This window comes from Oryzias melastigma, linkage group LG24 (genome assembly GCF_002922805.2).
Source record: "Oryzias melastigma strain HK-1 linkage group LG24, ASM292280v2, whole genome shotgun sequence".
NCBI classification, from domain to species: Eukaryota; Metazoa; Chordata; class Actinopteri; order Beloniformes; family Adrianichthyidae; genus Oryzias; species Oryzias melastigma.
The window spans coordinates 7,604,846-7,617,879 of NC_050535.1; the positions used below are offsets into that span (position 1 = coordinate 7,604,846).

Consider the following 13,034-nt stretch of genomic DNA (forward strand, 5'->3'; position numbering starts at 1 on the left):
TAGAAAAAAAAAATATTTTATCAAAAAAGTTTTTTTAATAGAGAAATAATATTATAAAAAATAAATAGAAAAATTATCTTATGAAAAAAAATAAATAGAAAAATAATCTAATAAAAAATATTGCAATAGAAAAATAATTTGAAAAAAAATAATAGAAAATTAATTTTATCAAAAACGTTTTTTGACACAAAAATAATCATGTAAAAAATAAATAAAAAAATAATTCTATCAAAAACAGTTTTCAATAGAAAAATAATTTTATCAAAAGTTTTCTTTTTAATAAAAAATAATCTCAGTTTGAGAAAACATATCTCAGGTGACTAGTATTTCTTAATTCTTAATAAATATTTTTTTTTACCCCATAAACCGACTTTTTGGCTTATTTCAAGAAAATCTGCCAAAGAGGTAAATAGGATTTCTGAGGCCTGTTTTTGCAGAGTAGTCGAACAAATCCTGCAGAGATTCTGATCGTATAAACAAACTTAAACGTCTTCTTAACAAAACCTCAATTTATTATTTTTTTTTTAATATTTCTCCTGATACGTGTTGAATTCTTACACCAGTAGATGTTAAAGAAATGTGTCCAACTTCAGTTTTTGGCTGAATTTGATTCACTTGCTGGCTACAAAGCTTTAAAAAAAACACAGTAAGTTGTCAAAAATGAAGTATAAGGGATGCAGTATTATGTGTTTCATTATAATAAAGTAACAAGAAAATATATTTTTTTGATGACTTAATCAAGAGATAAGTGAGAGAAAGGAAGGAGGAGGGGTCGCTGTCGCAAACAAATGGCGTCATCCAGGAGAATGTCTTTGAGAATCGGATCCAACCTAAACGGTTTGGTTTTATCATTGAGAAATTACAATTATTTAAACATTTTTGGATAAATAGGCACCTAAAGGGGGAAATTAAACGTAAAAATGTGATTCGGTTATTAGTTTAATCCTTCAGAATGGTATGAGGAGACTCACAAGCACAGGAGGGAACTTTAAATAGAGAAGTTATTTTTTCGTTTTAATTCCCAGTGGGTGTCGTAACTCCCATCATTTGGCCTATAAAGACCCCGGCTCTGACGAGTCCCACAACAACTGGGGTGTTCAGTGTTCTGGTTGCAGAGTCAGCACATCCAGCCTCTCCGAGCTCCGAATTTTTCCATTGATTCCAAATCGTCTTGAGAACAGGAGCTTGAGGGAACACAGATGATGAAACATTGTATTGCATTGTTTATAAGCGTGCGGTGCAACCTACCTTTATAGCTGGAAGCAGTAAAACTTAACCAGACACAACCTGACAGAAACGCTTTGACATACAACTCGGCTCCAGTGTTGTTTCCATGGTAACGTGTGTAACTCCTGGTGGACCGCAGTGATTGCTGTGTGAGGATTTACTGGAGGGAGAAGCGAACGAAGGGGAGAGAGCAAGAACCCAACATGGATTTTCCTCATCCGTCTTTGTCAGAGGAATAAATTGGTCACTCTGTGATAAAGATCAGAAAACTATCAGGAGGAGAGAATCCATACAAACAGCTCCAGAGAAATACAATCTACATTTCCTTACTTTGAAAGCATTTATTTTTACTTTAAGCTGTCATATTTCCTCCAAGGTTTTTGCTATGAAAGCATAAAATTAGAAACAAAATGCAATACAAGAATACAAAAAATAGTAAAAAACATTTTAAAAGGTAGAAACATGATTATACAATTTTTAGACTGAATCAAAAAACATGGCGTTTTCTAGGACGTAATTTCTGTAGGAGTTAATTTGAAATTCGCCTCTGAGTCGTGGGTGGGGCCATTGGTGCTGATTAACCCCGCCCCTTTTCCCCTTCCCATTGCTGAGATTTCTCGGCTTACACATTCTCCCACTAGCTTACAGCTCCTCACACCCCTAATCTAATTCAGTTGCTTTTCCACTGAGTGGTCCGGTCCGGTCCGGTCCAATCCGGTATTTCGAGCGTCTCCTTTGTAAAACAGCCTCCATAAAGCAGGGGTGTCAAACTCAACGGTACAGCGGGCAAAATCCAAAACACACCGTAGATCGAACAGGATAAACATTTATTAAACACTCTAAATTTTTAAAACGTTAAAACCTTTTTAACATAATTATGAACTAGATATATAGATTTACCTGTGATAATGCTAGTGTGAATGCTGTAAGCTGAATTTGGACACTGAAGATGCTAGTGCTGATAGCCGAAGATGCTAAAATTGAAAGCTAAAAACGCTGAAGCTGATAGCTGAGATTGCTAGAGCTAATAGCTAAAAACATTGAAGTTGATAGCTGGAAATGCAGAAGCTGATAGCTAGCTAAAACATTAGCTAAATGCCAAATTAGCCTAAAAAAATGATAAAACCTTAGGTTAGACAGCTAGCATGTAGCTGAAATATTAGCTAGACTTGAAAGTATCATAAAAAAATTTAAAAACCTAAATTAACTAAAACAGCTACCATGTAAATATTAGCCTAACTATAAAATAGTCTTAAAAATGTAAAAAGAAAACCCTAAATTAGCCAAAATAGCTACTACATAGCTGAAATATTAGCTAAATTCTAAAATAGCCAAAAAAAAAATCTTAGTAAATACCAAAATTGTCCAAAAATCTAATTTTTTAAACTTTAAAACCATAACTTTTCAACATAATTATAAATAATAAAAAGGCAGGAACAATTTTTCAGAATAAATCAACTTAAACCTTAAATAACTTATTTTTACTCTCTATTAAAATATATGTTGTCAAAATTATACAAGTCAGAAATAAGCAAAAATAAGTGTAAAATTAAATTAAATTACAATTATCTGAGTTTCCATGGCCATTCCAGGACCATTAAAAAGTAGAATGGGATGGTTGGGGCACTGCCATTGTTGCCACCCGTTGATTGGCCGAAAGTGATGACGACAATAGAAAACACCAATACAGTGCTCATTTAAGCTCGCAGTATTCGTCTTAGCCGCCCGCTAAACAACATTAAATCCTTGTTATACAGTCAGGAATAAGGTGGTGGAGGACCCAAATTCAGGAGACCGGGCAAGGTGGAAGAAACATAAAAGATTTAATAAATGGGAGCACGAAAAGGTGACAGGACAGAGCGGATGACCTGACCAGAAAGAACTGAAAACCTAAATAGACTGAGAGGTAATTAACTGAGTCTGAGTCATGATTAACCTGGAACTGGTGGGACTGACAGGACAACTCAGAACATGACCGAAAAACAAACCAAACAAAGCCACAGAATCTTTACAGTACCCCTCCTCAAAAGAGCTTATCCCAGACGCCCAAAATCAAAACTCTTGGCAGGAAGGGACATGGATGAACACAACAAAACAAAAAACAACACAAGAAAGCATTCAGGGTTCCAGATGTGAGGGGTATCAGAACTCCTCCACAGGAACGGGCATGGGAGGAGCATTCCCAGTGACCCTCCTCGGGAACGGGTACATGAAGAGGAGCGGCCCTGACGACCCTCCACAAGAACATGAAAAAAGACCAACAGTCCCCGTCAGGAATGGATTTGGTGGACATACCACGACCACCAAATCTGCAGGGAATCCCGTCGGATGTGGCATGACTGCAGTGGGACTGACAGGGCGGAGCCACTGAGCTCAGCTCCAAAAGCCACGCCCCTTCAGAGGAGCTTTTAGAAACAGAGGCTTCAGATCAACATGAAAAATGACTTTTAGGTTGTGGGATTTTGGTTTTTGGATTAAAACACTACTGGGAACCATTTTTTAACTAAAAAAATCGTCATGGGGGACTTTAAAGCTTCATTTGAACTTGAAGGAAACTAAATTTTAAAGAAACAAACTTTTTTGTTGTAAAAAACTTTTTTTTAAGAAAGCCAGAGAAGAATTATAGCTTATTTTGTTAAATGTAATTTGCAGACCAGCGTTACCATAGAGATCCGGTACCAGGCGACGGACGGCAGCGCGGGGACGTGGATCGACGGCGAGTTCCTGGAGGTCCCCGATGATCGGGACGGGGTGTTCGCCTTCGAAACGGACAGCTTGCTGTCAGGACAGAGTCATGGGTCCGGGACGTCCCACGGACGATCTCTACACGGGTCCATACCCACCTTCAGAAAGTGAGTCTTTAAATGAAACACTGTGGATTTCAAATATTCTTTTTTTTTTGTCCCAAATCAAAAAGAAACAAACTGAGGGATCATTTTTCTGCAGCTTTAGAATGTTCTCCATTTCAACTAGATATTTTTTAAAATTTGCTAAAGCTTTTCACAGTGGGCTGTTTTTGTGAAAGTCCTTCATCTTTTGTGGCTTTGAAAAAAAGAGCATGAAATCCAACGTGGGTGGCTTCATTTTTTCCACAAAGACTATCAGCCCGAACAGACATAAATCCTGAGTTATGATTCACAGCAGCTGAATGTTTGGGCTTAAATGTCACTGTATTTACCTTTCTTTACATCTCATCTGCTCACAAAATTAAAAAAAGGAGAAAGTTTGTAGTTTTTAAAGGCAAAAGTAATGTCTAAATGTCAGAAAACCGTTTTGTTTTTGCAGCTTTTTTCAAATAAACAAGTGTTTTTATTGTCTTGTTACAAGAAATACTTCCAGATTTTTCTATATAATAACTCTGTCACTTTTTATCTCTTCCTGTTGTATCCAGAATTTTTTTGGCAGGAAGGTTTTCTTCTGTTTTCCGATTTTTATGGCGAAACCCTAATCGTCCCTCAGTAATGAGGCGCGACTGCAGGAGATGATAACTTTTTTATTCCTAAAGCGAATTGTCCAGCTTTTATCTCCTTCAACATGCTGCTCGTTCCGTTTTATTCCCTAATTTTTAAGACGTACTAGAAAATGACGACTCTAGTACTCGCGGCTCTATTACTAATAAAGTCTATAATTTGCTTTTAATCACAACTGAGTGGAAAAGCAAACAACAACCCCTCTAGAAATGACAGTTTTCCAGAAAACTTTGCTTAAATTTCCACTTTTTCCTCATTAAGACCCGTCAGTTTCTCCTCATCCTCACAGACGATCTCCTATCTTTGCCCCCTCCCTCCCTCTATCCATCCCCGGCTCCTGCAGGATGATTTATGGCAGAAGCCATAAAACATTTTGTGCTATCGTGACACCACAATAAGCCAGGCTGTTTTGCTTGTTGTTATTGCCGAGTAATAAATTACCTGGAGTGTTGATTCACAGAGCTGGAGAAAAGGATGTGTGCAGACAGGAGTCTGCATCTATTTATGCATTTACGTTACATTTCAACATCTTTTTAAATATTTTTTCCTATTAAATCCTTTCTACTGATACATAATCGTAGCCTTCCTAAAAACAGAACCTACTAGTGATTCCTAATAGACATGTCTCCCTTCTCTCATTCGGTTTGTTGGAATTGCTTTCATTAGCTTGTAGAGTTTCCATCTTTAATTAGTATCTCAGTTATTGTTGCTGCTTAAGATCTCCTCCTTTATGAGGAACACTGATAACAATTCATACATCAGGATCTTAAGTCAGTTGTTGCAGAACGTTGTTTCTAAAGGAGATATTAGTTCAAAAATCGCTAAATTAGGTGTTTATTTACCCTATTTTCCGAAGTATAAGACGCAGTTTTTTTAGGGGTGCAACTTGTACTCTGCAGCAACTTATTAGTGTTGTTTTTTTTTATTTTTTAGACATAAATAGACTCATATATTTGTTATTTGCCCAGTTAACACCGGTTGTTGTTTAGCGGTTGTTTCCTCTAACAACCACTAGAGGGCGATTCATCTGAGTTTAAGTATTTGCTACTGACAGTGGCAGAAGAAGAAGTGCCGTTCAAAACAAACATGGAAGAGAATATGATTGTTTTTATGGGGTCAAATCAGGATCAGCTTAAAATGAGCGAAAAAACAGATTGATAACTTGAAAAATAGACATAACTGAAAAAAAGAAAAGTTGAAAACAAGACATTGTAAATTTGAAAAAAAAGAAAATTTGAAAAAAAAAAATTTTGAAAATTTGGAAAAAAAAAAGAACATTTAAAATCATTCTTTGGGGGGAATCATGGGATACATTTTCGGGTAGCCAATGAGCTCAAAGCAGCTGTTGCTAAATGATATTTTTTTCATCAGTAATTTTTAGCTTTTTATTTATTTATTTTTTTCAAGTTTTCATTGTTTTTTCTTTCAAATTTGCAAGATTTATTTCAAATTTTCATTTTTTAATCTGTTTTTTTTTCATTTTTTTTTCAATGTCTTGTTTTCAAATTTTGTATTTTTTCAGTTACAATTTCTATTTTTCAAGTTTTTAATCTGTTTTTTTCGTTCACTTTGATCCTGATTTGACCCCGTAGTTTTCCTCTTAAACTTTTCTGTTTTTTTCTTGTACATAATAAAGAAAATGAATATTATTGTATTTATTTATTTATCTACGCTTGTTGGATTTGTACTGAAATTCAGACTTCTATGGGGTCAAACCAGGGTCAAATTAAAGTGAACGAGGGTTTAAGAAAACGGATGGATGGATAATTTTTAGTCATAACATAAAAATAAACCACATCATATGGCAAAAAATATGTGTTTTCCTGCAAAATGAATTCATTTAACTGCTTTAATTTATAAGCTTTAGCAATAAAGAACAATTTTTTTCTGGATTAAAATGATTTATCTTTATCTAATAGCCTCGCCTGTAGGCGTTTGGTTCTCTTCATCAAAGGATAAACTCAACCTTCACTCTTTGAACACTTATATCTTTAGAGCAAGTTTTAATAGAGCATATTTCATCCAGAAATGGCTTTTAAAGATAAATAAAACTACACAGAAATATTATTTTGTATCATTTTGCAAGGGAAATTTTGGTCATTTGGTCTTAGTTTAAATCAAGGTTGGGTCAAAACCTGTAGATAGTTGTGAAATTATACAAAATCAGATTTTTTTTCTGATTTCAGAACACTACATGTTGTGTAAAATTTGGTATCTCATTATAGATGAATTAATTTGGGTTTAATTTTTGGGTTGATCTGAAACTTTAATAATAACTGCTGCAACTGATAAATTAGAAAATTATAATTTTATCATTAAATCAAGGTCAAAGATGGCGCCTCATCTAACTTCTGTTATGAAGCTACAGAAGTTTCTCAGGTTTTTATTATTTAATTTAGCAAAAGTTTGAATTACCTCTGAAGAATGAATTTATTTCTGCTGAGGTTTAGGTTTTTATTTTTATCCTTTTGTATTTGTGTTGTCACAGTCAATTATCTTAAGAAGTCCATGACCTCCTACACTCTGGATGTACTTTTTTTGGATGTCTTCGGTGAAATCAAACTCTTTGTCTCCTTTATATAAAGTGCTTAGAAGTGAACAATTTTAAAAAAATGAAGGCGGTCTAAATGAGCAGGCAGATTCAGGACCACTAACATTTTTTGTCCTAGATCACATGTGTCAAAGTCAAGGCCCGGGGGCCGGATCTGGCCCTCTGTGTAATTATAACCGGCCCTCCAGATCATTTTATTTTATTATTATTAATGGCCCGATGTTATCTTGTGCTCATTTCTAACTTGTATAATTTTGACAGTATATATTTTCATGGACAGTAAAATACTGAAAGTTATTTAAGGTTTAAGTTGATTTATTCTGGAATAATATTCCTGCCTTTTTTATTATTTATAATTATCGTAATTACTAAGATTTGTTATTCAGTTTAGCTAATATTTTAGCTATATGTTAGCTGTTTTGGCTAATTTAGGCTTTTTCAGTTTTTTTTTTTCTTTTTTTGTCTTCCATTTTGGAGTTTAGCTAATATTTCAGCTACATGCTAACTGTTTTGGCTAATTTGGGCTATTTCTTTTTAAAGTTTTTTTATACTATTTTGTAGTTAGGCTAATATTTACAAGCTAGCTGTTTTGGCTAATTTAGACTTTTTATTGTTATTTTTTTTATTTTTATTTTTTTGTCTTCCATTTTGGACTTTAGCTAATATTTCAGCTACATGCTAACTGTTTTGGCTAATTTAGGCTATTTCTTTTTAAAGTTTTTTAGACAGTTTTGTAGTTAGGCTAATGTTTACAAGCTAGTTGTTTTTTTTTTCTAGTTTAGGCTTTTTTTCTTTTTTTTCTGTTTTTTTGTCTTTCATTTTGGAGTTTAGCTAATATTTCAGCTATACGCTAGCTGTTTTGGCTAATTTAGGCTTTTTTTTCAGTTTTTTAGGCTATTTTGCAGTTTAGCGTTTTATTTTTTCAGCTTCATGCTAGCTGTTCTGGCTTACCTACGTTTTTTTCTTTTTTTTAAGGCTACTTTGGCATTTAGCTAATATTTTAGCAGGCTATCAGCTTTAGCGTTTTTAGCTATCAATTTCAGCATCGTCAGCAGCCAAATTCAGCTTACAGCATTCACACTAGCACCATTGAAATGATGCTATATATCTAATTCTTAACATGTTGAAAAGTTACGGTTTAAGAAATTTAGTTTTAGAGTTTTCAATAGATGTTTATCCTGTTCGTGTTTTAGATTTTTGCCACTTGTGCGATTGAGTTTGACACCCCTGTTTTAGAGGATCACCACCTTAAAATGTGGCGTTACATCAAAAATATAGATGATGTTTGAATAAAATTGTATGCTGCTTTTTTCAACTTGGGTGGTTTCGTTAATATTTTTTATGTCCCATAAGAAAGCAGTCAGGATAATGGTGTGAACATTGTTGTCATCTTTCAAATTTACGGTCGTCTGGGTCAGCAGAAATCTTCAGTTCATTGAATCGGAGCATTGCAAACAGGTCAGAATGCCAGTTAAAGCTCACAGTCTCTTCTCTGTTTAACCCTTTAGACAGTGGTATAAACATTTAAAACAATAGAGTGTCTTAGTTTTGTAAAAAGGATTTATTTGTTGCCACAAATAATTGAGACTTTTATTTTGAAAAGCTCATAATACTTTGTTTAATCTACATTAAAACAATAGCGTGAAAATATTCAGCTTTTATTATTTTATTTCTGATCATATTCCCCTAATAACGTATTTAAAATGTGTCCTGTTCTTGGTAGAATGTTCTCCTAATGAGGCTAAAACTCCAAATTAAAACTTTTCTAGCCGACAGAAAATAAATGACTAAATCAATTAGCTGCCTGGAAGGCCAGTAAAGCAAGAAAGACTTAAAAAAAAAACTGACATCACTTTTTCTTTGTACTCTCAAGATGAAATTAAAAACTACAGAGTAAAAACTGGATGAAAAAGACCCAAAAAGGAGAAAACTGTTGATAAGGTGAGAGAACTGCAGAAGAATCGATAGGATCTTAGCACAGACGTCTGCATTTAATGACTTTTTTATTTTCCAGTAGACCTTACTGCACATCTTGGAGGCACTGAAGCAGTTTTGTATCCAATCTGTGACTATATAAGAGCAGACAGGTGCAGATCTCATTCAGTAAACTCCCGTGAGAAGAATGTGTAGTATATGGATGAATAATGAATTACTGCGGGTTATTTTCTTCTTTATTTTCATGTAAGGTGTGCTCCTTTATTGATGAGTTCTTCAGGGTTGCTTGTATCCAAGAACCCCACTGAGTTCTCTACAGCTCTGACTGAAACACTTCTTTGAAGGTGTCAGGAGTTACAGATACTCGAACTATAAAGAGAACTAGATCGTCAACGTAAAAACTGAGTGTGTATTTCTTGATTTGTTCGTAACTTTGAATTTGTGTGTGTAATGTCTGAGTTGTGCGTAACTTTGGATTTGTGCATGTGTAATTCCTGAGTTGTGCATGGATTTGTGCAAAAATTTGGATTTGTAACTTTGGATTTGTTGTGTGTAACCCTTGCTTTATGGGTAACATTGGATTTATGTGCACATAATTCTTGATTTGTTGATATTGATTTGTATGTAACTTCGGATTTGTGAATAACCTTGACATTTTTAATTTGTGAGTCCATACTTCTTAATCTATGCATAATTGTTGATTTGTGCATTACTTTGGATTTGATTTTTGATTTGTGTGTTACCCTGGATATGTGCATGCATACTTCTTAATTTGTGCGTTACTTTTGATTTATGCGTGTGTAATTCCTAAGTTGGGCATAGCTTTGGATTTGTGTGTCCGTACTTCTTGATTTGTGGTTAATTCTTGATTTGTGCGTAACTTTGGATTTATGAATAGTTTTGGATTTGTGGTTGTGCACTTCTTAATTTGTGCGTAACTGAATTTGTGCATTTCTTCGGATTTGTGTGTGTATAATTTTTGATTAGCCTTTGTATATTTTTTTATTTGTGTGTAACTTCGGATTTGTGTGTGTGTAATTTTTTATTCTTGCACGCATAATTCTGGATTTTTGCGTATCTTTGGATTTTTGTGTGCATAATTCTTGATTTGTAACTCACACAATACATTTTCTACATAAGTACATAATTTACAACAAAAAAAAATTACACACACACACAACTTAAAATGACAACAGCTTAAACTTTCATGAATCAGTCCCGTCTCCCCCTCTGGCCATCAGCAGGATCTATCACATCAGTACTAGCACTTCCTGGGTCTCCACACTACACTTCCCATCAGCCCCTGCTGTCACTTGCAGAAACCCCACAGCTGTCGTCCATCTGCAATCACTCCCGGCAGTATTTAGTCTTGTTTGTTCCACTCTCCCTACATCACTGAGCGTTTTCATCCTGACCTGATCTTCTGTTTTGTCTTCGACTCCGACTGTTTGCCGCCTGCCCTGACCTTTGACTGGACTCCGACCTCTCTGGTTGTTCTCTGATGCCCTCATGGTCATATTTGACCCCTTCCTGCCTGACCCTGATTTATCTTTGTGGACTTTTAGCTTTGCTTCACTCCTGTAATGTCTAATAAAACCTGCTGCACTTGGATCCAGCCGTCTGCCGTTTGTTACCGAAATGAACACACAAATCTTTAAAAATGACGCACAAATTGGTTATTACACACACACAAAACCACATTTATGACCGCATTTACGCACAAATCTTACGTGAAACTCTCCAAGATCGGTGAGTAAGTGATGCGTTTAAGATGCTAGAATGTTGGGTCATCAGAGGTTTCTTATGAGCTGCTTTGAACTTTTATTTTGAAAACCAGACTTTCTCCCAATTCCTTAAACAAATATTCCCAGATCATTTCTATTAAAAAAAATTTAAAGATGCATGCACACACACTATTTTCTCTCCATAAAAAAATGCAGGCTACTTTGCAGAAATAGCCCTCTTTAATTAAATTTAAAGTAGTAGCATCAAGTTCTTGTCCGGTAATTTTCTTGTGCACACTTAAATAGGAAGTGGATGGTCAGAATTTGAATCCTGACACCTTTTTTGTGTGGAGTTCGTAGATGTTTTACTGTCTCGCTTGAATTAATTTATAAATTGAAAAATAAATAAGTTTGGATGTGAGAACCACCTAAGATCATAACACCTCCAGAGTTTATGAATAAAAAAGTGTGAATTGTATAGCGACCGTCTCTGTAGCTAAAGATGCCCTAATCCCACCCCCCAGCCCACTCTGCCTGCCTCCCCACCTTCCCTGCTGTTTCCACCCATCAATCCGACGATACCTGCCAGCTCGCTGTGTGAATGTTGCACCTGACGGGTTCATGTGGGATTATAGTTTGAGGAAAAACGGATTTACAGTCAACTGACTTCTTTGTGGAGTTGAGCGGCGTCTTTGATGTGGTACGTAGAAAAACTGTTGACACGTGTGTTTGTTCTGGAAAGTGCAGAAGAAGGATACGAAGAATTACTAATAATTCCATTTTTATACATACAAATACATATATTTCCTGTATTATAAAAATTATTAAAGAGGAAATCTTTTACTTAGGTGACAATTAACACATTTATTGAACTTTATAACTTTTTTTTTTTGCTAAAACTTTAAACTTATCCAAAGTGGTGTTATCACTCACACCCATATGTTAATTGAATTAATTTGAGGGTAATTTTATAATCTTAATGGGAACTACAATAAGCTCCGCCCTCAATGCCCAGAGAGGTAAATGGAAAACAGTCCTGTTCATTCATGTCCTGACATGTATCCATATCCGAAGAAAATTGGACTCATCTTTAATTATTAAGGCCCCTCATTTGTCACCCCCCCGATAGCATCAAAAGCTCTTTGTTGCTGCGGTGAAATATGATCTAGATAATATCAACGTGGAGGCACCGGATACTCCTGCTTTGTGATTGAAGGTTTTAGGAACTGTTTGGCGGCGCAGTGAGAAACGCCATCGAATGATTTAAATGGCATTTATGTCATTTAATTGTGAATCTCACGGGGTGTCAACCCCACCGATGGAGAGTGAGCAGGTGGTGGATGTGAGGAGAGATTAGTTGTGACGGATTTTCCTTTTTTTTCTTGTCTTCATCAGAGCAGGAAAGGGAGTTTTTTCAGCCATGAAGCTCGGCAAGATCAAGAACTCTAAAGACGACCACAAGAGAGGCAAGAACCATCTCCAAGAACAGAGCAGATTCTGAACCCTTTCATTGTTTTGTAATTAATTGCTCTGCTTGATTTGAGCAGACGAGCCTGCAGTTCTGGACATGGAGGACCTGGACAGGAAAGCAATGCGGCTCGCTGGGACGCTGGAACCGGACACCATTTCGTTGGCCTCAGTGACAGCTGTCACCACCAACGTTTCCAACAAGAGGTCTTTGACAAAAACACAGTCCAGCATAAATATGACTAAAATTAAAAAAGGCAATTTTTTTTTTAACCACAAATTGGTATTTTTTTAACAAATTAATGTTTTGTGGGCATAAATCAATATTATGTGGGCACAAATAAGTATTTTGTAGAAAAAAATTGTGTTTTGAGGGGACAAAAATTGTGTTTTGTGAGCAAAAATTGGTATTTTCTGTGCACAAAGTTGTATTTTTTTTTATCCACAATTGAGTGTTTTATGGGCAAAATTTTGTACTTTGTTGAAAATTTAGTGTTTTGTGGGAAAAAAATATTTTTTAAGCAAAGTTTTGTATTCTGGGGAATTGTAATTTTATTTTTGTGTTCATGTTTCATTTCTGCCAAAAAGAGAAACAACTGTTTGATTATATTAATCATAATAGTCAAATGTGATGTTAGATTTTGTGGCTCCTGCTGGGTT

General features: G+C 35.2%; 1 protein-coding gene across 14 annotated transcripts in view; it reads left to right on the forward strand.

Annotated features, from left to right (window-relative positions):
* otofa (otoferlin a) overlaps nt 1–13,034 on the forward strand; it is an 86,153-nt gene that overhangs the window by 38,412 nt on the left and 34,707 nt on the right. For 13 of the 14 annotated variants that reach the window (XR_004947230.1, XM_036210407.1, XM_036210409.1 and 10 more), the window contains 3 exons: nt 3,880–4,079; nt 12,303–12,373; nt 12,455–12,581. Coding sequence is in view for 13 of the 14 variants with exons in the window: in XM_036210407.1 (XP_036066300.1) it covers nt 3,880–4,079; nt 12,303–12,373; nt 12,455–12,581 (398 nt within the window). In the remaining variant the exon portion in view is untranslated. Of the gene's footprint in view, nt 1–3,879; nt 4,080–11,508; nt 11,608–12,302; nt 12,374–12,454; nt 12,582–13,034 lie in introns of those variants that run through there. The other variant, XM_036210416.1, reaches the window with a different exon arrangement.